The sequence below is a fragment of the Centrocercus urophasianus genome, unplaced genomic scaffold (genome assembly GCF_019232065.1).
Source record: "Centrocercus urophasianus isolate 14NV4802_14NV808 unplaced genomic scaffold, USGS_Curo_1.0 seq_11, whole genome shotgun sequence".
NCBI lineage: Eukaryota > Metazoa > Chordata > Aves > Galliformes > Phasianidae > Centrocercus > Centrocercus urophasianus.
In genome coordinates this window covers 80157262-80182913 of record NW_024884253.1, presented here as the reverse complement: position 1 = coordinate 80182913, position 25652 = coordinate 80157262, and the positions used below count along the sequence as shown (strand labels likewise).

Genomic DNA, 25652 nt, shown 5'->3' with positions numbered 1-25652 from the left:
CACACACAGATCAGGATTGAAATGCTCTCAGAAGCATGCAGCCTCCATCATAGGCATGTTTTCTAAGTTTCTTTTGTTGTAAGGCAAAAGAAATTACTATCAAAGTTCTCCTTCACAGGTAACATTTTTCCAGGTTATGACAAGAAAAAAAGAAGAGGGACTGAGGGGCAGTAATGTAATGAGGCTTTAACTAGCCACAATATGCTCATGATCTCCTGTGACAGTTGAAGAAAAGGTAAGAAGTCAATCCATGACCAGAAACAGTCTCCCAAAAATTGACTTCATGACTTTCACTCATTTCATCAAATGAAAAAATTCCAGAACTGGAGAACACAGTTCATTAACAGCAAACCAGTCCTCTGACAGCTATTGTCAAAAGCAGCTTCTGTGTTTATTTTGTACAGAAGCTGCTGCTGGGACTTTGTCAGTTCAGCAGATAAAGGTAATCTTGAATCCCACAGCAAATTGTAAAGTGCTCAGGCTGAAGAATAACCAGGCGTTCTGGGACTGAAGTGATTGTTTTAATTTGCGTAATATCAGCAGCAAGCAGCACTTTAGAATTATTCTGCCTAATTCATGTGCGCCAGGAGAAAGACAAAACCATGACAGAAAGGAGTCTTCAAGAGATGGGCCCACAAGAACCTAGTAAGATTTAACAAGTGCAAGGTGTCACACTTGTGTTGGGACAATCCCAGATATGAGTATAGACTGGGAGAACTCCTTCAGGGCAGCCCTGTGAAGAACATGGGAGCTCTGCTGGACAAAAAATCTGGATGTGAGCCAGCAGTGTGCACTTGGAGCCCGGAAAGCCAGCAGCATCCTGGGCTGCAGCAAAAGAGGGGTGGCTTACAGGGATAGAGAGGTGTGGATGAGAGAAGAAGCTGAGGTGCCCCATCACTGGAGGTGCTCAAGGCCAGGTTGGATGGGGCTCTGGGGAGCCTGAGCTGGTGGGTGACTCTGCCTACAGCAGGGGGTTGGAATTGGGCAAGCTTTGAGGTTCCTTCCAGCCCAACCCATTCTGTGATTCCATGAAATTAAGCAGATCTCAAAGTATTTGATTTCATGTGTGTTTTGATAAGGGAAGGTGCAAGAAATCCAGTGATAAAAAGGAAAATAATATTATTCCATAGATTCTGTGATTCTATGCTTTGACAGAACAGTCAGCAGGATCTGACTTTTCCCTGTCACATCTGTTCTTTTTATTATTTGGGAAAGAACAGGATGCCAGAGTCCTCTAAAGTTTCCAAATATGAGGCAACAGTGCACCTACCTAACAGCATTCCAGCAGTCAACACACTTCCCCTTACTTCATTTAACAGACTTACAAACGTGCACATCTCACTGCAGAACTGTGCAAGTAACTCACTCAAAAGCAAGAATAAATGTTTCCTTACCTATTCTGCACGTATATTTTTAACAATGAAGATGTCAAAATGCAGCAAATGAATTCCACCCACCTCTTACTGTCTCCCACACTGCTTTTTCTGTGTATTTTTAGGTGTTCTGATTAAAAATTTACCCCTCCAGTACCAGTGAGGATACACCGCATTTCTTGATTACAGTTTTGTATACTTTTTTTCAGCCAACCCCCAGATCTCCCTTACAAAGAAAACTGTGGAGGCATACCCCTCCTTCCTTTCCTTCTCTTTGTATAGAAAAAGACACGTTAGAATGAAATTTTAAAGAATCAGGTCCCAGACTGGTAGGAAATCCACCTCTCTGTGCAGAACTCAAAAAACACTTCTTCAGAATAGGGATATGAGCCTGTCACACTAGACGAGATTATGCAAGTTATCAAGGAGAAAGAGATGCAGCATGCTGAGCAGGACTGCTCTCCGGCCTCTCATCCCCTGGTCTGAACACACAGCCAGGGCTGCCCCATCCCAAGTGCAGAATCTGGCACCTACTCTTGCTAAACCTCAAGTGTCTGGCAATTGCCCAGCTCTCTCATTTGTCAAGATCTCTTTGCAAAGCCTCTCTGCCCTACAGGGAGTCAACAGCCCTTCCCAATGTACTGTCATCCACAAACTCAATGTGAATTCAAGTCCTCTATCCAAATCATTTGTAAGAACACTTTAGAGAACTGATCCTAAAATGGAGCCCTGGGGTACCTCACTAGTGACTGGTCACCAGCCTGATGTAACTCCCTTTACTATCTTTTTTCTTTACTGCTCCTGCAATTTCATGTGTGTGACTGCAATGCTTAATTTCATGTCTCAGAAACACAAAACAGTGCTTGTGCTGGAATTCTCTTGATGTCAGCTGTTTTGCTTACTAAAGGCAGAGACTCTTCTATCCTTTGATCACCGTCCAGCCAGTCTTCAATTTCTCCGTAGTGAAGACTATTTCCTTTCTGAAAGTCTTGACCACTGTGAAGGGGACTATTTTCTGACTTAACTTCTGAAGGACATTCAGACTGATTAGAAATAAGTGATAAACAGAAGATCTGCCACTGCAAAAAAAGTAAGTGAAAATAAGGGAAAAAACGACTGATTCTTCTCCTTTTAGTATCAAAGGATTCTCTTTGTTTTTTGCAAATGTTTGTTCACCAGAATGTTCCAAAGTGAAAAATGTCAGTAGCAAAACCTTATTCATTGTGTATTTGCACAGTAATGCCTAAAGGTCCTGGAAGATCTCTGAGGATTTGAAAGAAACAAATTCAGCCAGGTAGCAGAAACAGTGCCGTTACCTTCCGGTGGCTGGTCACACACGGGTCCCACAGCACTCAGGAAATGACAACTCAAAGCAAATCAAAGTGAGCTGATTTTACAAAACATGCACAGACAATAACATTTCACTGATTGAATACATGAAAATCTCAGTGTTTGCAGCTATTGTTTCAAGTAAAGGAGATCTTAAATTTGCAAAGTGAACATTGGAAAATATTTTGCTGACTGCTATTGGACATTTCTTCTTGATTCAGCTTGTCATACAGATACTCCAATACTGTTCCTGCCATAATTTCACTCAATTTCCTGGGCATTTCAGCAAAGCCACAACTAGCTCTTCATATCCATTAATTTATTCTTCATATCGCCTGGATATCAGGTGTGATGCAGCCATACTGTGCATTATTCACACTGAGTGAAGTTACATCAACTGTAGTCTCAGCCTGGTATGGCACTGATTCCACAAATACCTTAAAAATCAGGTGACAGTAGATCTTACTTTCTCATACACATTGGGTCACGCTGCTCCATGATGGTCTTTTACGCAAGGAGAGATGAGAAGGTATCAACAACAGATGGGATTATCTTCTGATCTGACCAGTCTCGTGTATAACTCACTCCCTTTCTCAGATTCATGCTCTGTATGCACGAGCCACACCTCATATGTGCTGCTCCTCCCCTACTTACGTAAGCCCTATTCCCTGATTTCCCATATGGTTGGAAGGTCAGTCGATCCCCTGACCAGTTCCCTGGAATCCCAAAGACTGTTTAGCTGCTGGGATCCATAGGGCCGTCTCCTCTTTTGTGATACCTCATGAACACATTTGTACCGAGTAGGGAATATGGGATTGCAGACACCTGAGAGGTCCATGTTCTCCTTTCAGTTCAAAACTTTTGAATCAAAAGGAACATATGTGGTTGGAATAGCTGAGACGAAACTGAAGGGTTCTGCGAATCACAGGACTCTTGCTGAGCATCCCGACAGTTATCTTAGTTTTCAGAATGACTTCACCTACCTCCATTCAGTTAAACTCAGTTCTCTGCTTGGAACAGAGACCTTGGATTACTTTGCTTTGTCTACTTGCTGACATGGAATACAGAGGAACAACAAAATTCAAGAGAGGTAAACACAGAAATGTCTACACCTCCTACCTAATGTTAGTATTTTACTTTCTAATAGGGAAAACTTGTTTTTCCACCTCAAAGTGAAATGAATTTCTGCTTGTAACATTTTACAATTAATCTAGCCTTACCAGGCTGGCATCTATCACAATTAGTTTCAGCTGTCAAGGAAAACAAAAACAAAAATATCTGCAGTCTAAACCGAACCAAAAGTTTATTTTCTGCAAAGCCTTTACTCACATATCTCACAATACTCAGTTTGCCTTAATGCCGTGTCTTGTTTAGTTAAGTTTATCTAAGAGGCACTTAGGCTGGAACATTTCTTTATTAACCTACCACAGCAACTCGGCTTTCTCCTCAATTTGTGCCTTCCATCAGGGAGAATACTTCCTGCTGGATCTTTAATTGCCTGTGCTTTCCTGGAAGATAGCTCAACGTCATCACCTTATAAAAGTGGATAATCAAGAAATGTATATATTTATACATCTTTTCCCAGTCGTGTATTCCTTGTTTAAATAATTACTTGTCTCACACTTTTTTCCCTTTTTAGGTTTCTGGACCACAGAAAAGTCTGTAGATAACTACAGACTATCACAGAGACGGCCTCTATGAAGGATCTTAATTAAAAGATATTTTTTTATGTTCTAAATTAGTTTTATTTGTATAGCATTTTTTTATGGTCCTTAACTAAGAAAGGTAGTTTAGGAAGGAAAATAAGACTACTAGATGTCCTAATTCATCTCCCCTTTGCTTCTATTTGCACAAAACTGGTACATTTAAAGGATGTGAAGTCTGAATTTTAATTTCCAGTAATGATTAATTATATACATGAACATACCGTGCTGCTTATAAGTAACTAACATTCAAGACAGTAGCACTGCTGGCTTCTCTATCTTAAACACTTTTCTCCCATCCTCCATATCAGAATCACTACAAATTCAAGATCATGATTACATGTATCTAGATCCATAACATTCAGATCCATAGCAACACTGAGTATCTCTTTTATGTTAATTTCTCTGCCCAGAGGCTTTTCTGCAAAACCAAATTAAAGAAGCCGCTGTACAGTTCCTGTAACAAGGTAATTATCTTGGAATTAAGACTAAGCAGAACACACTTCTTTTCAAAGAGTCAGTCTTCCAAAGGCTTTGGAAAGCAGACAAAATGCTGTCATTACAATGCCATCAATTGCAAAAGTTTCATATTCGCACACACCCTGTTCTAAGAAAAAAGGGCATAACCATTATGGCTGAGGTACTCTTCATCTGCAATTTTTTTTTCCTTTTTAATGAGGTAGATAATCTCCTTAGACTGCTGTTGTTGTTGCTTTTATAATGGAGTATTCTAGAAGATTTTTTTTTACTGTTACTGCGTTTGAATAAATTGAAGGGGCTGCATCACTTACCAACAATCCCTTAGTGACACCTGCTTCAGACCTGAAGATGATAAATGCTTTCACCCCATAGTATCAATGCATATTTGGACATCCACTGAGTAAGGGCTTAATTGCTTTAGGGACAATACTAGGAAAGTCCCAAATTTGGGTGAAAATTCTCAGTGAGGAGTCCATTTCCTTCCCCACCCATTTGCATAAGTTGCAGAGGGAAGCAGAGATACATGCCTTGCAGAGGAATAAAAGATCCTGCACTGACGAACCGTCCTCCCTGGTATGTATTCAGGTATATGTCTGAATAGTATAGTATAGTATAGTATATATATAAGATATATAAGATATTTACTACAGAAAGTATATCAGAAAAGAGAACACATACACAAGAAATTCAGAGCACTGAATCCTGTTCCCAGTTCACCACTCTACTAAAATGGAAGATACTATTCTAATTAAAGGAGCACAACCCATGAGCTGAGTCGTGACTGATGCAGCTTTGCCGCTGAGACTTCCCTTGTATAAGCAGATTCCTGAAACCAGCTGCAGGACTAAGCACAGAATAACACTGTCTCTATGAGAGGCCATAGAGAATAAGATTTTACCAAATCTTTATCCTTGGCAGAGGTGCCCATGCTACATATAAGCTTTTCCCCCAGGAGAAGACGTAACAACAAAGATCATCACATTGAGTATCATCAGAAAGAGTGTAGACTGACTGTGGAACAGGGGTGTTGTACATACAATAAATATTCAGCACAAGCAAGCTGAAAGGATAAGTACCAAAAATGGGTCCAATATCCCAAATTCTGCAGATCATTTCGATGTTAATTATAATTCCATATCAGAACTGTCAACATATCAAATTCATAAGAATAGGTCAAATTCCTGAATGTAGGAATTAATAATCCATGATGTTGGAGCACAACACAAACCATTTCCCATCACCTTCAAGCAGTGTTCTAGTTAGATTTGCCACCTGCCTTTCTAGAGCCAAAAAAAACCCAACAAAAAACCAAAACCCACAACCAACCAACCAAAAAAAACCAAAACCAACCCACTCTCAAAGAGGAGAAATTATTTTAAAACCCAATTGAGTAGCCAGCAGTCTGTTTACTTTTTGGTTTTGGAAAGAACAAATTGAAAAACAGTACATATGGAATAACTGATGTTTGTCAATTTTTGACACAACTGATACTATCTGTAGGACAAGCACCCTGCACACCCAGAACAGTTGTGCCAGTACTGTTAGATAAACAAAAAGGTACTTTCAAGCCTGAGAGACTGTTCAACAGCACAAATAAGCATCAGAATAAGGAATAAAATGTATTTTTTTCTGCCCACTGAACACCAACAATAGTTTTCTGCAACAAATCATTATTATCCCTGATACTTATAGTAAAGGTCGACTAGTGCATCTGTACTGGAACAAGAAAGGAAGAGAACAGGGAGACCAACCCTAGCCATTATGCAAAAAGCATGAGTGGGATATCAGACATATAACAGATCAGAGTGCAGTGCATAGGCAGACGTAGTGAGGAGGGCTCACTACTGTTCACTACTGTTGTATACTCAGGTGTAACACACTGTGATTGCAGACTGAATACCACAATACAGTAATAATACAGTAATAATGCAAAAGTGAAATTCAAGGACAATGTTTATAAATGAAAGCATTTTTTTGCTGAAAGTGTTGTAAGAATGTTTTGGAAGTAAAAAACAAAATGCATAGACACTGTAAGAATCAACAATTTCTTGTTGTAGAGAATTAAAATATTCCTATTCTGACAACAGGAAAAATATGTTCAAAGTTTCACTTACTTTGGATGGGTATATTCATCCAGTAGGACAACTTTTTCTATCAGGTCTCCACCAACACTTCGGGCCAAGTCATAGAAATCATTCTTAGAATACGTCTCAGTAGGCAGCCAAAAGGAGATGTCATTGATCAAAGGTGGGTATCTGCTGAGCGGCTAGAAAAATTACAAAAACATACTTTTTTAGGTGGTTGGCCTCGGCAGGAATCCCTGCGACTCTGTTTTGATCTGATATAATACACACAGCATAAATTTTGAAAGCCTTCTGAAATATTTTTCGAAGAGCACACTGTTCACATAGACAACTGAGATGCAAGATTTTGTACTAGGAAATGCCTTCTGGAGATCACACCACCACTTTGATTCATTCAGAGGAACATGACTTGTAGCTGCCATTTCCTATTCTGTTTAATCACCCTCATTACTAGCCAACATCACGCAGGCAGACAACAAAGGTGACATCTTTGGTCCTTCTCAACTTCATTTTTTTTAAAACACAGTTGAACTTACAAGGGCGCTCAAGTAAAAATGAAGATTTGCAGACAGGAAAAGCATTATTTCTGCGAACTGTGAGCAAGGATCAAGTTTGGTCTTTTTTGTTGTTGTTGTAGTTCCTAGATGTTTTGGCTCTGAGATTTTAAAAGGAAGGAATGAAATAAAAATCTTGCTTTGATCCTGAGCACACTTCCAGATTAGAGCTGCTTAAAAAGAGGAGTTCATTTCAACATGTTTACTCTTCAGGTAAAATTGTACTTTTAAAAAGCACTTTTCAGGTTTTTCACAAATTTTCATGTGTAAAATTTCTACATATTTTATATAATTGTTAAATAGCCTATCGTTATCATTTTTCCAATTTCATGCTAAAAGAAGTCTTACAAAGAGGGGCCTGCTCATCAAAAGGTTACAGTCAGAAACATAATTTGGCTTAAAAAGAAGTATCAGTTCATTTTCCAGTGAGTTTTATAGACAACCAAATATCTATAGCAGAAAGAAGTACTGCTACTAGCATAACTATTAATTCCACAAATACCACAACAGTCTATTAAACACAATGGCGAAACCATAGCATCTTTAATCTAGACAGAAAGGCCTCATCTTGTGGTTAAGGCAGTGTAATTTTTTATTTGTACAAGTAGGAAGGTTAAGAAAACAAGACAATTCACAGTTTTTATGTAACTTTCTTGAAGTCAGCATATTTCAGCTTTGCTTTTGCTGAAACGTTTTCTCCTTTAAGGAAAAAGCAAATGGTAATGCTCTTCTTTCCTGCCCTTTGGGTCATGAAATACCTTAGTTCTGCCTTTCATTAATGCACTAAATTTAAATGAACTACTTTTGCAAAACTTTTGGGGGCCTGCAAGAGTTGAAAATAGCTTTTCTTATTTTGTTTATATGTTTATGACAGCTGATGTGTCCAGACTTCGGTCCACTCAAAAATGTATTTCATACCTGGGAACGTTTTATGACAGAACAGTGAAATCCTAATACCTACTGAAGCAATAAACCTCTTAAAAAGGCAAACTTACAGCATGCTGATCTACACAAATCCTGCTCTGTACTGTGTAAACCAGTCAACACATGTATGATAAAGAATATAGTGCAATTTTTAAATTAATAGCCCCTCCTGTGAATTAAGTTGTAAATCACAAATGATTATTCAACTTATTAAAGGAATTAAGTTATCAAATGAACTCATTTCCTGTACATCAAATAAATAAGGAACTCCCAGCATAAAGCCATCATTCAAGAGCTCTCGATGAAATACCAGAAGCTAATTAAATGTAAACACCTCCTCTGCTACACCAAAGTCATGGCTATAAACGCTGAAGAAGCTTCTCAATCAATGACCTGCTATGTGCCTTAATGTAGATGAAGTTATGATCCTGCAGACACCTGTATTCTGATCTCATCCCACTCTACCACAACATTTACCGCTGCTGTATTTCAGCAACCTACCATGCACATTTCAGAGCTTGCAGGGACTGAAAACTCCCAGCTTGCCAGCATTAAGTTATTTAAACAGAAACTGTGGCTCACAGGCCTAAGCATGACTGAGCACTCACTGCACTGGGGTAGGTGATTTCTTTCACTCCCACAGATTCAAAGACGCTAGAGAAAAATAATTAAATGTTCAAGTCAGTCAGTAATACTCTAAAACTCAAGAGGAACAGAGTATCACCAATTCACAGTGAGTGAGTGGTAGGAATCAATTTCAAAAGCAGCAGGCTTATGTCAGATGCATGAAAACAGCACTCTTAGTTCTACTCAAAATGTGGTGTGCACACGGATCCAGTGTGGCCAAATCTGGTAAAGTTACCTGAAGTCTGATTAGACTAACAGTGTAATCAAATTCAAAATGAGCAAAGTGACTGAGAGATGTAATAATCTGCAGGATCTGGCCCACCTTCTAATTAATGAAATCTGTAGGAAAACTATTTCATTGAGTTGATCCACTGAGTTACTAACTTTGAGACAGAACTGCAATTTTGTGTGTGCACAGATGCATGCTTGTGCATGTGGCGGGGGCATCATGTAGATTGGAAGAATGAATGCTTAAAGCAGTAAGTGCAACTTTTTTGTTATTAGATACTAATACATTATCAGAGCCTTCTAATACAAAAAAAATCTCTTATGGTAGAAGACAAGGCAATAATCCTATATTATACTTTCACCACCTGGCTACAGTCAATATCCCTGCAGCAAGTTTTGTATCAACACTAAAGTCAGTATAACGATAAAACTCCTAGATCTCAGATGTATTGATCTGTTTGTTGTAGAGCTACATAATTGTTTATTAGCCACCCTTAAAACGTGAAAAGCATAGGACAAGCATTTCCAGCTGGCAGGCAAAGATGAAGTTACTATGTTTGTACTGAGACATCCCAGCAAACATCTACTGTGGGTAGGTCACCCCCTGGGTGGTTTTGTTGGTTCTTTTTCTGTGTATGTTTTAAAAGACTATCAAGTGACCCAATAAAGGTTCAGAAAGCAGACCTGATCCCACCTGCATGAAGCTGCTGCTAGGTGCCAGTCAGCCCTAGTGGACAGCACTGCTGATGCACAGAAATAAGGATACAATCTATACAGAATTTTAATGCAATGTAATATTCTCATTGAAATGAAAGCTACATTCTTGTAATAACTAAACTTTTCTTAATGCATTCCAGGCTGAACCAACGTTCCGGGTTATCTCAGGAAATCTAAACACGCAGCAGGCATGAAATTTGAAGTTGCAAATTTACAGCTGCAACTTAGCCCCCTCACATAATGAAGTTTTCTGTATTAGTGTGTAAGCTCATAGATTTACACTTCTGTATTTATTACCAGCGTAGACAAATTAGAGTTGCTGCAGGAAACATAATTTTGAATTTCTTGGCTGTCATGGCTTAAAATTTGCAGTCACGGTGTTCCCATAGGATAAGCATTCTCCCTTTTCCTTCACCCAATTAGTTTTTTTCCTTAGCTATGTATAGTAAGTTCTATATACTCATACATGTGTACACCCACACACATATGCATATATTCATGTATATATTGGAGCTCACACACACACACATCCAAAGGAGAAAACAGAGAAGTTTCACCAGAGAGCTTTTACAAATGCTGATAAGCAGATATGTTGTGGGATTGAATTTTTAAAAGCAGTGTGAATGGATGGTTTTGGAAGTGATGCACTGCTCTGTCCTCCTGTGGGGAGCTGCAGAACAGTGATGCTTCTCAGTGCACAGGGGCAGCGACTGCATAGTAGGATCTGTCCTCTTCGGACAGTAGTCTGCTCCCCAGACTGTTTGTCTCTGCAAGCTCACATGAAGGTATCCGTTGAAGGTATCCACATGAAGCGTCTGTTGGAAAATCCCCTTTTCTCTTGATTTCAGGCACTCTGCTTGTATGCAGGGACCAATTTCAGAGTGGAAGTGGCTTCCTTCGCAAATGGATGAGAATGCTCTGAATGGTTTGAAGATCATGTGGGTGCTTCAAGTGAGTCAAGAAACTTCCCACCATGAATTTATTCAGTGTTGAAACTGATTGCTTCTACTTCTCAAGGAAGCAAGAGAGAAAGAAGAGAATGCAAAGAAGGCATCAGCTTTTAAGTGAACAAAAGAGTGCACTTTTCTCACCCTGTTGAAACTAAACACCTGTTACGGGAGAGCAAGGGAAAAACTGAAAAGGGACTAAAATTCACAGTGGACAGATCCTCTAGTAACTATGAAACAGTTATCCAACTGAATTTTTGATTCAGCAATTCTCTCATCACTGTAAACCAGATCAGTGAAATTAAAGAAGGATCACACTGTTTCCACACTTGCTCTGCTGTTTGCCAGCACAGCAGACAGTATACTTGAGCCAGATGGTTAGATACAGGGTATCAGGTCTTCTGTCTTCAAGGAAATTGCTTCTTTCACAGCATTCTGCTAACTGTAACATTATTAAACCAAATATCCTTTATTTTCTTACATTAGTTATTTTTCATTTTAAAGAATTATTAAGGACAGCATAAAGAAGTTGAGCTATTAAACAGAACCATGTGTATACCAGACTACAGTCATCTCTGGCATGGCACAGTCAAGTCTTCTAGAGTCTGTGGAGCAAGGGGAAAGAGGAAGGATTTCCCCAACATTCCCACAGTGGTCCCCATTTTCCTTTCTGTTCACTTTATAACCAGGTTGGTTCCTTCTCATTCCCAAAGGTTTTAATTGGTGGGAGCGGACTGAAATATTTAGTTTCTAAGATGTGTTCAGGAGCCCCAGTTCAGATCCTGCTCTTTCCTTTCAGAAGAGAGCCCAAGTGAAAGCCACATATGCCACAAGGAGCATTTGCCTTCCAGTACTGCAGCTGACTAGACTTGCCAACCATAGCCACAGCTCAAATCAATTAAACAGTATCCCAGTTCTCTACTCTGGCTACTGTAGTTCACATTCCTTCATGGAAGCAAAGAAAGGGAGATGGATGTCACACTCTGCTCTAGAGATCAATACCTTGGGAAAAAAGTTATGTGTCCGGAAGAAAGGCTCACTTGTTTGTCAGCAGCAGCCTCCACCATAAAACAGCACAGGGTTACAAACAACTGTGCTGCCTCACCATGGTAAAACACTCTGTCCTGACTTCTCTCATTCCTGAGGGAAAAAGTGACAGAATTACAGAAATAAAGGAAAAATTTTGGGGGGGGTGGGAGAGGGGGAAGAGGGGGAAAGTAGGAAGGTGCCATGGAGCAGAGACTGTTTTTTCTTAGCTAAGTCTCAGCAGCCTTCAATCAGGGAGGAATGGTCGCTCACCACAACGGCCTGCTTTAAAAAGGCAAATTCCTCTAGTCACTGCGCCAAAGAAGGGCTCGTCCGGGATTTGAACCCGGGACCTCTCGCACCCGAAGCGAGAATCATACCCCTAGACCAACGAGCCGATGCGCTACGCGGCGCCCCGCCCATGTTTTACTCCCAGCGCCCTGACGCTGCTGCTACACCTGCAAGCACCAGGATGAGCAGTGATGCTGTAGCAAAACGAAAACCTGGAAAGCTTTTAAGTTAAGCAAGCCCACCCAGAATTACTGCTACTTATTACACCTCTGTGTGCCACTGGAAAGGGACAGTGCTTTCTTAAACAAGACACTGTTTTATGCTGCAACATGGGCAAGGCTTCAAGTTTAAAGCTGTAATATGATTCTGAGTGCAAATATATACTTTAAGTAGACCTTGCAGTCAAAAAACTGAGAAGAAATGCATGTCTTTTGTGATGTTATCCAAGTACAAAAGAGTTACCTCTATTGTCACAGAATAGGCTATTTTTATATGACAGTGAGGAACTGAAGAAGTACAAGAAGGACATAAAAAAAGAATTGACCTCACCCTATGGAAAGCAGGGTTATCACAGTCTTACAGTGCATACAGTGCAAAGATATTTCAAGATATGCATGCACTTGGGTATAGGGATATGCCTTGCCACTTGCAATCTGATTATGAAAAACTCCAAAAAGATAAATACAGATGATTCCTCAGTACTGATGATAGATGATCTGCTCTGTGCTTGAGTGGTCACAAGTATTTTCTCATTCCCATAGAAGAGGTAAGATTCGCAGGCAGAAGTACCACAAGGGAATGTCGTCTCTCTACTACTCACTCTCACATCTTCGCAATTTCTTACAAACCCATCTGAAAACAGCAGGGCAAAGACGAGATCAGTCTTACATGTTCCTATAGCAGCAGCTCTGCTCATGCTTCTTCCCTCAGGCTATTGGTTCCCAGTTGATAGCCCACTGAGCAAACTAGCTTCATGGTGCTAAACTTATCCCATTTCAAACACACGTACATTACAGCAAGGCAATCAAAAGCAAATTAAAACTGTTTATGGAATCTCTTTTTCATCTGAGCAGTTGCTATCAGAGAATTGTTCTGACACAAAGAGGAGCAGATGGGACAACCCACGTTGTGGTGTTCTTTACAGAAAACGAGCAAGGTTGTGTTGTGGGGAAGGAATTCAGTAGATTTGGAATTCTCAAAATGGTAAACAGTATTAACTCTTTGTGGTCCTAGTCTCTGTCAAGAAAATTGGATGGAGATGTATTTGTTTCCATAGTCCTGAAAATAACCTCTTATGAACAGAACTTGGTGACAGCTGCTGAGCCAGCATTAATGAAGGTCTCAAAATTGACAGCTACAACTGCCCTATCCGTCTGTCCATATTCGATCTGCCCTTCTACCCAAATCTCCAACCACAGAGGTAGAATCACTTTGTCAGGCTTTTTCTTTTTTTTTTTTTTTTTTTTTTTTTTTTTTTTTTTTGTAGCAGGTATAAAAAGGGGAGAGAAGACACAGACCACAGAAAACAAGTTGACAATGAATGAAGATTTCATGTCCCAATCTTGTACTTTTATAAGAATGATCTACCATGCCTGCAAGGAACAGACAATAAAGTGGTGTAAGTCTATAGAAACTCAGCTTCTCAGCAGATACTAAAAATGCATTCCTTGGCTGTGCTGTGCACCTGTGACTCCTGCAAAAGGCATTGGCTGCAGCTGGCATTCAGTATTTCCCATGCTCAGAAGTCAGGTTTCCTCCTATCTGTTGGTTTGGTTTATACAGTTTTTCATCATAATGCTTAATAACAGTGCTTAGATAAATAGCACAGTGAGGTAAAATACAGCACACATCAACGGTTCATGTAAAAGATTTCTATCTAAATAAAAAATACAAGTATTCAGAAAGAGACCGCAGTAATATGAAGACGTATTTCTTCCAACTACACAGTGTAACAATAGAAACAAATTGGACCCAACATTTTATTACAGCTTAGACGAGAAAGCTCATAAAACATGTCACTGATTATATTTTCTTTTCTTCTCATTAAATTCCCAGCTCTGGAAAGTTATTGTTTAAATGATAGAATCTCCAGAACACCTGAATATGGCTTGCAACCAAAATAAAAATGTAGCCCAAATCTCAGAGGCACATGCAACACCTTTGCAAGGTCTCTTTGTCCTGCCTAACAAGCTGTAATTTTTTTCTCTTCCTCCTAAAAAGCAGAGACTTCCAGAAGTGATGCTGATGCCTCATACTTTTTCCCCTCAAAATTCCCCCAAAGTACTAAACCAGCAACAAAACACAAGGGTAGTGCAGGAAGCTTGAAACAATATCCAACTGTAAAGAACAGCAGGTAAACTAGAGAGAAACTGGAATGAAAGGCTCTACTTTCTTGTCCAAAGAGAGAGAAAAGCGTTTTTGTTTTTGTTTTTTTTTTTTCAGGTGAACCCTGAGTCCTTCCAAACAGAAAGCTACAAAGATGCTACAACAGACCCAGAAGACTCCAAGACAAAAAAGGACAAGAGCTATGCAAAGCATTTAAATATGCAATTACAAAACATAAAGAACACTTACAGTGTCAAGTGCACATCCAAACTCCTATGTGCAGAAGGCTATTTTGTAACACTTTCCCTTGTTTTACAAGAATCAGAAAATGGATTCATTACTCCTGATTTAGGAGAAGGGGTTATGTATGGAATAGTTGTGCAACATGCATTTAATGCATCCACAGGAGGATGCAAGAATCCCCAACAGAGGTCATTTATCTTCATTATTTAATTTTTTGAAAAATTGCAAAAGCAAGACTAATCCTCTGCAGCAAATGCACACCAAAGCATTACTTATTTTTCACTTTCTGTTGCAGGTGGTCACTTCTATGGCTCATGCAGATGAATGCAGTTCAGGACAAGCATAATAAAAACAATAGCCTTTTCCAACCATGCCTTGTGTTGTTTGGCTGTTCTCTGTAGCTTAATTCACATGCTGATCAGAGAAGTAGTAGCTGAAATTCAGGGTTTTTATTAACACTGTGTACTTCTAAATGGTGCTCTTGTTCATGCATACACATACATGCACCCAGACACCTTCTCCCCAGCCCTCAATTCCTAGTGAGGCTCTACGGTTCAGCTGCAATGGCTAATCATGATGCAGACAATGGCTGTAAGGGTTTAAGCATGGTTTTAGAGACCACTTTACCAAAAGCCCTTTACAGGATGCATCTTTCATGCACAACGTTTGCACAAATGTTAGAACAGCTATAAAGTTTGTCACCTTTGACAAAACCCAACTTTTTATACAAAACTGGAAAAAGAGTTGCAGTGCATGGTTTCCTACTGATACCAAGATATACATACATATTTTGAACATTTATTGGGTAGTGTACGATTACCAGAAAAGACCTCTGAATCTCCAAAGCACGCACTTACACAGTACAAGTGCTTAGGTACACATTAAAACAGGAGCTTTTCTTTCATTAAATGATAATGTACACTTGCAAAGGTATATTTAACTTTGCTGCAGGCAGTTTTTGTGATAATTATCGAGGGCTGATAGCATTCCATTAGGTAGGCAGAGCACAAAACTACTGCCTCCGTCCTGAAGAGCCTTCTGAGCTAGAGAAACCATTCTGAGGCAGGAGGTACATGGTAACTGCAGGACAACAGTAAGCAGCAGGGAAAACAGAACTATTGAGTAGGGAAATTGATTTAATTCTCAGGTCAGGGCCAAAGACTAAAGTGAAGATAGTTCCTGTGCTATTCTTCTAGAAAGAATTCTATTCGCTGCACTGTAATTAAACCTATATTAGAAAAACACTGGCAAGAGCATGTGAATTACCCTCCTTATTACCTACACACTTCTGTAGGCAGTAAGACTGAAAGCACTTAACATCTGTGGATTCCTGCTGTAACCAACAGCAGCTGGTTGTCATAACTTGACATAACCAATCCAAATTCTACCGTTATTTCAGATTTCCAGGCTTACTCCTTCTTCACCTAATATTAATTTAATGTGGGTTTCAGCATATATATCACGTCTGGAAACAGTTTCATGTCTTATTTGATCATTCCTTCTACCCATTATACTTCATCATTTGGGATGCAATAAAGATTGTTTGATATATTCAGTAGAAGAATTACTCATTTGTGAGCCATTTGTTTTAAAGAGCCTAAACCAGCCCAACAGCAAATAGATGAGGTTTAGAGATCAGAGGGAACCACAATAACACATGCTTCTGGCAGCTTAGCACATTTTGCTAAGCAATCATTTAAATAGTATCAGGTGGACCTTACAGTGGGTTGCACTGGCTTTTGCCTGTAGCAACATGATTCTACTGGCTACACTGCAGCAATACTGGGAATCGGAAATTCATTTCTCCTTTACTTGATATTGGAAGGGTACAGTTGCTCCTTTTTGTTTTTAAATCTTTTTTTTATTTTTCCAATTGGAAGGAAATCCCTGATGGTTTGTTCCCAGCTACTGGGAGTCTTCAGTTTGTACTGACAACATCCCTGTTACAATTGCCATATTTTCTAAGTGTTCAGCGAGCATCCTCTTAACAAATGAAATGTTCTACATTCACTGACACGTGAAATGGGCATTCTTGAAACACTGTTCTTCCTTCTGTTTGTGCCAAAGCTTTTTACTGGATATGCTGTGGATGTTATCCAAAAAGAATTGAGAGGCTGGGTTTCTCCCATTTCATTCCAGCTTTCAGGAGCAAAGAGAAGCTGAAAAATTGTGACCTTGACTCTTTTATTTGTTGTTTTAAACAGGTTATGCTCCTTCTTTTATGTGGCAGTATTTTTACATTAATTGTTCAGAAGAACAATGGAAAACACCTGGTTTGGGAAGACAGAGACACAAAGCACATGTTTACAAACTCTGTGGCCTTTGGATCTCATGGTTATTGCACAGTTGTGTCTCACTTACGATGCCACCACTGGAACCTAAATAACAAAAAAACCCTCAAGAACAGCTGCATGAGTTCCAAGTTATTCTGTCCTTTCTTCACCAGTCCTTGACGTTCCTTTCAATTACTTACAGAATTCATTCTTTCCTCCAGGAATGCAGTTTTGGATGTCTGAGCCAGCAGTGTGTGCCTGTGGCCAAGAAGGCCAACAGTCTCCTGGGGTGCATTAACAAGAGTGAGGCCAGCAGGTTGAGGGAGGTGACCATCCCCCTCTATTCTGCCCTGGTGAGGCCACATTTAGGCTAATGTCACCAGTCCTGGGCTCCCCAGCTCAAAAAAGACAGGGATCTCCTAGCAGGAGTTCAGCAGAGGGCCACAAGGAGGGCCTGGAGCATCTCCCATATGAGGAAAGGCTGAATAACCTGGGTCTGTTCAGCCTGGGGAAAAGAAGACTGAGAGGGGATCTAATAAATGTTTATGAATATCTAAAGAGAGGTGGGAGGCAAATGGATGAGGCCAGGTTCTTCCCAGCGGTGCAGAGATGTGACAAGAAGTAATGTAGTAAAAACTGAACAGGAAGTTCTGTACTAACATGCAGAAGAACTTTATGATAAGGGTGATGGAGCACTGAACAGGCTGCTCAGAGGGGTTGTGGAGTCTCCTTCAACAGAGATATTCCAGTCCTGGCAGGACACCTGTCTGTGTGACCTGCTGTATGGAACCTGCTTTGTAGGGGTTGGATTCAGTGATCTCTTGAGGTCCCTTCCAACCCCTGTGATTCTGTGATTCTGTGTGAAAAGGCAGAAGACTCCCATGTAGAAGAAACTCTTCTTTCTATCCTCATCTGTGACATTTCTCTTGCAGGCCACAATGCTGTGGCACACTGCTTTGTGGCATAGCCACCTTCATTCTTTTTTCTCCACTTTTCTGATGTCAATTTTTGTTTATCCTGCCTCTAAAAACAAAGGTGCTGTCTCCTCAGTTGTGCTGAGGGGATGGGGCAGAACTGTGAAGTGGATCTGGGGACTGATAAGGCTTTCAGGAAGCATAGAGATAAAAAGGTCCCTGATCCACTGCTTCTCAGTGTAGTTACATACATGGCTGCTGCAGTGCAACTGGAAGAGCAAAGCAGAAAAGCACACAGGAAAGAACAAAATATTATGCCTCTTATCCTGTACTGAGAGAACCAAGGCTCTGGGAACAGGCAGTAGATAACAATCACAAAAGCATCAAAATCTTTGAAATGTAGAGGAGTTTAAATTGCTGTGTCTGACTGGAACTACGGTCAAAAGAAAGGACATCTTCTAAGTGGGAATAGGAGTATTTCACATTTCAAGCTTCCAAAACCTCCATGGCACTCTCTACATTTATTATAAGGCCCTGTACTTCCCGCATAGTTGAGAATTTGAAGAAATAAAGAAATAAATTCAACTTTTAAAATAATCTGCCATGTCATAAAAACTGTACTGGTGTACTCCACAGGTCAGACTGAGCAAAGCTTAAAGCCAGGTGGATCAAAGGTTTGAGTCTAGTGCATTGATGTGCATTCACAAGAGGGGAATTATTACCTATGAAAGGTTATGGAGATCATGAGAGATCCCCAATGACAAGAGACACGCAATAGTGCCAGACTTCAGAAAAGCCTGGTGGCAAACCAGTGAACCAAAGGCTGGTAAGCTTCACCTTTGTCATGGAAAACCATGCAGTGGGTCATCTTGAAACACATTTCTGCACACACGGAGGAAAAGGAAGTGACTGGAACTAGCCAACATGGATTTACCAAAGCTGAATCAAGCCTGACCAACCTGAATGCTTCCTCTGACGAGATTTCTAATCCAGTAAAGGGAGAGAACAGCAGCTATAATTTACCTTTTTTGATGATTAATGATTTTAGAAAGGTTTTTGGCATTGTCTCTTAAAGAATTCTTGTGCCCGAGTTAGGACATTTTTGTCTGGAAGGCTGAATAAAGAGATATGTGAAAAATGCCTTTTGTATGGATAGACTCAGCACTGGTTAATGAGTTCTTAATGGCTTTCCTGCAGAGTATAAGTAGAGTATTGCAGGTGCCTGTCTATACTGGTACCTGTACAGTTTCACATCTTTCTCAGTGACCTGGGAGTGGTGATCCAGTGCTTGCTCACAAAATCTGAAGAATGACACCAAACAGTGGGAGCTGACACACTCAGTAACCAGACTGTCATACAGAGGGATCTAAGCAGCCTGAAGGAATGAGACAACTGTAACCTTACAAGATTTGAACAAGGATAAATGACATGTTCTGTACCTGAAGGAAGAGCCCCAAAGCTGTAGCAAGAAGACAGACTGAAGACTGACTGGTACACTGAACTCCAAATGCCTACAACAGCCATTTTGAAAGTTCTCTCAACTTCAACCCTACAAGGCACTGATCACTCTTGGATCCTAGTAAGAGAACTCTGACCCAAACCTACTAAAGCATTTAGGATATACCTGACTTTGAGAACAGGAACTAACTCATTGATTACTCACAAGTGAAAAGCTCAGCATATGCTTCAGTACTTTGCCTGTCTGAAGCCAGAGGACTCAGGTTCCTGGAGCACTGGCTATAAATTATACAACACCCTGATGAGAGAAGACTTGGTCAAGCAATTTCTAATCCAATCATGCAGTTCAGTACATGGCCTCCCAGAAAAGAAGGTATTTTTGCCGTCTTTCTTTGCTTATCCAAAATAAAAAAAAAACAAATTTCACAATGTTCTGCAGAGCTTACAGACAAGCCCAAGATGCTACATGGCACTGTAAAGGTTTTATTGACATTCATTTAGTATGATCTACAGAAGTCACACACAGGAAAATTCAACTTTCCCAAAGTCATGCCAATAAAATATTTATGCTATTCCATCACCTATTCTGTTGTACCTCCACATGCGTATACACACACACTTTATACATCTTCAATTACAGTAAAACTAATTAGACAATAAATCACAGTTGAGGCTGTACCTCATTTGTTCAGACATCCAAGTTGAATTTACATACTAATGGCTGTGCATTTGCCTTTAATAGATGCACTATTAGAAAGTAAGCATAATAAATGAATAACCATTTAAGTTTGGAGTTACCTAATCTTGATGAAAAATATCTGAAAATGTAGCACCTAGTGAATCCATTTTTTTTTTATTGGAAAATAAAGCTAATCACAGAATAAGAAGATAAATATAAATTATATAGTATAGCATACTAATGATGGATTAGACAGACTCATTTTTTGCTCTGAACGCAGTAAGATTAAATTGGTTGAAATAGTTGGCTTACACGTGAAATGATCTGTTTTCCAAAGCCTGGAAAAAAGAACATAGATTAAAAAGGTTTAATTTATAAAACATTTCCCTTGGACCTGCAAGTGAATTTTATATTCATAATCTACTAAGGCTTCAGGACAAGCTACCTTGTCTCTCAGGAACAATCAGTTATGTGCACAAGAAAGATGCACAGGGATGATGACTGCCTCAGTAAACTGAAAAGTGCACAGTAACAACATAAAGATGCTCTGTGTAGGGGTCTAATTCATATGGCACACTGAACGAAGGCAAATGGAAGTGAGGTAACCTTTGTTACTTTCCATAGGAGAATGACAGAATCACAGAATTTTAGGAGTAGGAAGGGTCCTCTAGAGATCACTGAGGCCAGGACCATCCTAAAGCAGGCTCCCTACAGCAGGTCTCGCAGGAAATCATCTGGATAGGTCTTGAATATCTCCATAGGAGGAGACTCCACCACCTCTCTGGGCAGCCTGTCCCAGGGCACCATCTCTCTCCCAGTGAAGTTCTTCCTTGTGTTAGTCTGGAGCTGCCTGTGTTTCAGTTTGTGCCCACTGCCCCTTCTTCCATTGTTGCTCGCCACTGAAAAGAATCCCCCCCAATGGACCTGACTCTTGTACTTTCTCTGGGCTGAATAGCCCCAGGTTACTTGGCCTTTCCTCATAAGGGAGATGCTCCAGGCCCTTGATCACCTTTGTTGCCCTCCACTGGACTCTTTCTAGGAGATCTCTGTCTTTTTTGAACTTGGGAGCCCAGAGCTGGGCACAGCATTCCAGACGTAGCCTCACCATGGCAGAGTAGAGGGTAGGATCACCTCCCTCGACCTGCTGGCTGTGCTCTTTTAATGCACCCCAGGAGACCATTGGCCTTCTTGGCCCCAAGGAGCACACTGTTGGCTCATAGCCAATCTGTTGTCCACCAAGATAAGCTCACTTTGTGTAACGAATCATTTATTTCTACACAACATCAGCTTTCTGAAGCATCATCCCTTTTCTGAGCATCATCCCTGCTAACCTTGACTGGACACTTCTCAAAGCAGAAACAGGCTCCTATTTTAGGACTACATACATCATTTTGGCTACAGCTGTGTGGGAGGTGAACAGTGAACAGTGAACAGTACAAGCTACTCAGCTCTCCTCACTCCCAGCAGAGATGCTCTAGGAGCTCCATGCATCCAGTCTCTATTAAAATGATCATGGTTAGAAAGTCTACTGTTACAAGTAGAAGCTAGCACTGTTTGGAAGAAACAGTTTGGAGAGACTGCACGTGCCAGCAGATACAAGGAAGTAGCAGCCCCTTCAGGTGATGAAAGGGGGTGCTGAGATGTAGGTGGTGCGAGAGCTATTGTAGATATTGCAGAATAATATAGATACTGCAGAAATGAGGAAAACAAGAAGAAAGCACCCTTACAATCCCACCTAGGAAGTCTGCATTTAGCTAGGAATCAGATAGCGCTTCAAAACAACATAAGCATACTTCTGTCTGACCTGAGACCAGGCTACAAGACTCATCTGCAATCAAAATACTCATTTAAAAGAACAGCAGCAGCAGTAGCCACTGCCAGCATCAGCCCAAAGTGATTTTGTGAGGCAAGAGTAGTCAGTGGGCACTACGTGCAGCTTGCTCAGTCTGGCAGCGCAGTGATGGAGGTTCTGGGAGCTGCCCTGTCTCCAGAGTCCATTCATCTTAATCAACACCTCTGGGCACACTGCACTTCACCTCAACTGTGAGAGTCTTCCTTCCCTAAATGTCATTTCATTTTTGTACCTTTTCTTGTAAGTTGTCAGCCCACAGACATATCTTTTTCTTTTAAGAATGCAGGTTCAACATGGGCCAAAAAGTGATTACACGCAACTCTGCTCAGAACTCTGATGAGCAGAGAGATAACAGTGCAGTAGATCGGATCCAGGCCATTTGTTTTACTATGTTACGCCTTGCAGGTGCTTAGTCTTTCCTGCCCTGTCCACCCTCAGCTCTTCATTTCACAGCCTGAACAGAAGCCCTACACATAAGTGACTGAAGGCAGGTAAGTAGCCCCACGCTGCTGTGACTTCTGTCAAATCATAGCTGCAGCGATTTAGGTAATCCAAATCAACACAAGCTGATGTGTGGGGAGCAGCACTCTAGCACTGCTGTGCTGAGTGACCCCAATGGTACAAGCACTGTCAGCTTTCCCAGCAGCTTTCTGACCTACTGAAGCCTACATGCATCAATTCAGCAACTGATGACGTAGGAAAAAACTTGACACATTCAGGCTGCTTAAAGGCACAAAACATATATTTATGTCCCAGGAAAAAAACTCAAATTAAATTCCATTCAGAACAAGAATACGTTTAGCCAAGCTATTATTAAATGTTACTGCTGTTCACCGTGGTCTTAATCTGTTTGAAGAACATTTTAATGAACAGAAAGAAAAATACTTCAGTTGGTGGATAATATCCAGATTATAAGAAGGGACAGGGGAGTATCCAAAGGTTGAGAAGTCTATCACAGTTAAGCACATTAGGATGGACATTTACCCAGGCCTTGTGAGGCTGTAGCATTAAATTCGAGCAGCAAAAGGCTCTCAGAAAACGTAGTCCATACTGCTTCACAGAATCACAGAATCACAGAATCATAGAATCACCCGGGTTGGAAGGGACCTCAAGGATCATGTAGTTCCAACCCCCCTGCCTAGCAGGGCCACCAAACATACACATAAAAATACTGCACTGCCTTTGTGTATAGAAAATCTATCACTTTTCTAATATCCTTCAAGATTTCTTAAACATCAACAGTGCAAGACAGACAAAAATTTCTCTTTCAAATAAGATATGAATAAACCCCAGGATAAATTAATTACATCTCTTTAGAAAGACAGGTGCAGAAGGCCTGCTAACCTGGCTATACAGCATAGCTGAAACCAATTCTCATCAATAAAGACTCAATGGTAGCACCAGAGATTATTTACAACATTCTCATTCAAAGAGTCATTACCCTTAAAATGCAATGTCAGTATATATGGGTAGAAAGTACTGAGCTCAAAAGGCTCAGTATATGAAGGCTGAATACAGGCTACCTTCTGAACAAAAAAAGTCAAGCCAGACACTAGCAGTCTTGAGAGACAGCACTGAAAATTATAAACTAAGGGTTAGAATGATTTTTTTTAAGAAGTTTTTGACACCAGAGGAAAAAAAAAAGCAAGCTTTCTGAAACACTGGACAGACTATTGCTGTAGAACAGTGAAAAGAATTTAAGTAACCCATCTTTCTATCTTCTCTGCTCCTATCTCACACTTTATACTCCCAGGTTTTCAACGTTTTCACTGGACTGTTTGCTGGGGTACAGCAACTGCCAACACATTATTGCAATACAGCAGTAATTAATGGTCAGGTTATATTACTGCAGTCATTCTCTGTGGTTTAAGACAGAGCACACTGGCAGCTGATTGTTCCTTTACCTTGAAGACAGCCACTATTACACTGCATCTCATGATTCATGTTACCACTTCAAAATGTGTTTAAATCAATAAAGCTCAATTTTGTGACTATCTCTACAAAACCAAATGACCAGATTTGCTATAAGAGATACAGGAAACCAGATCCACTTCAGGAAAAGTGGCAAAACTGTCTTCTTTCTGTAAGCAGTAACTACTATCTGACTGCCCCAGTGATAGTGCTAGAGAAGCAAAAGGAAAAAAAAGCCTATCCAAACGTTGTTTTGACTCTATCAGACAAGATCACCAAATCACAGAATCACAGGGGTTGGAAGGGACCTCAAGTCCCAGTCATCAAGTCCATCCCCCTACTAAAGCAATACCCTCCAATGGGTTGCACAAGTAGACATGCAGATGGATCTTGAATATTGAAGGAGACGTTACCACTTCTCTGGGCAGCCTGTTCCAGTGCCTTGCCACTCTTACTGTAAAGTTCTTTCGCATGTTTGTATGCAACTTCTTATTTTTAAGATGTGCCAGAACTGCCATGAACTCAAAAATGGATGCAGCTCTGGTTGGACATGATGACTGCCTCAGCATTATCACTGTTGATTTTCCTTTTAAATTTTTCACTTGTAAAAAAGGTTAATAAAGCTGTTCACAAACAAACCAAGGAAAATGGTAAAAGGCAGCAGCAATAAGCACTTTCATGCTCTACTAATTCAGAATTTGTCAGACATCTATGCAGCTGTCAGCCCGACTCCCCCATAGACCAGTGATCCCAGCTGATTTAAGCCTTCCTGCACTGATACTGGAGAATATTATGGAAGTAGCATTTCCACTCAATCCATTTATGCCTGACTACTTTGCTACTACAAGTAGTAAGACAAGTTGCCAACTACAAAATCATGTGAAGTCTCACCAGAGGAGTTTCAAAAGTAAAAGTTGAGACTACACTCCCACCCATCACTACCAGTTGGAGAAAATAGCCAATGTATTGAAGACAGTGGTACAGGTTCAGAAAGCATTTTATCAATGTTAAACAATGCAACTCATGCCGAATTCAATGAATTTAGAGTAAAAACAAAGGAGAAAATTAGAAACATATTACAATAGTTGAAGTGTCAGTATCAAACAGGTTTTTATGAAAAGAATTCAAGAACACAATCAATTCAGACACACATCTTATTCTGGACAGATTTAAAAGTTAAATACGTGTTTAAGTATTATTCAAAAGAGAGATGTTCATGGAGTATCAGCAGCAACTCAGAACATTATCTGGCTGAAAACATGTTATTATCAGCAGCCAGATTTTGTTGTTGTGTATCAAAGAACCATGATAGTATGAAAGCTTATGTTTAAAAATCTGACCCATTAATGATCCAGAATTTTAATTATACTTAATTATACTATATTCTTTAGGCCTACACACACTTCTTACTGACAGAAAATTATTGCATACATATTACTTTACCTGGAATTTTATTTTTTGGGAAATATGAGGCACAATAAATTGCTTCAAGAAGCGTTCATCTTCACTCCAGAACAGTCTGATGTCAGGGATATCATACAGGATCATGGCCAGCCTCTCTAAGCCCAAGCCAAAAGCCCAGCCAATTTTATCCTGAGCACCAGCTGCAACACACAAACAAGATAAAAATTCAAGAGATTAAGTTCACAAAATCAAAAGTTAATAATAAAATGTTCACCTATTTCCTAAGAAAAGAAAAAATGTGAAGTGCCAA

General features: G+C 40.1%; 1 protein-coding gene and 1 non-coding gene across 2 annotated transcripts in view; both read right to left on the bottom strand.

Moving 5' to 3' along the window:
- FARS2 (phenylalanyl-tRNA synthetase 2, mitochondrial) overlaps nt 1–25652 on the bottom strand; it is a 232474-nt gene that overhangs the window by 70719 nt on the left and 136103 nt on the right. The window contains exons 6-7 of the mRNA XM_042837594.1: nt 25382–25542; nt 7000–7151 (exon numbers count right to left, since the gene is read on the bottom strand). Of these exons, the coding sequence (XP_042693528.1) occupies nt 7000–7151; nt 25382–25542 (313 nt within the window). The remainder of the gene's footprint in view (nt 1–6999; nt 7152–25381; nt 25543–25652) is intronic.
- Nucleotides 12318–12389, bottom strand: TRNAP-CGG. The gene has a single exon. It is a non-coding gene; the product is annotated as a tRNA-Pro (tRNA).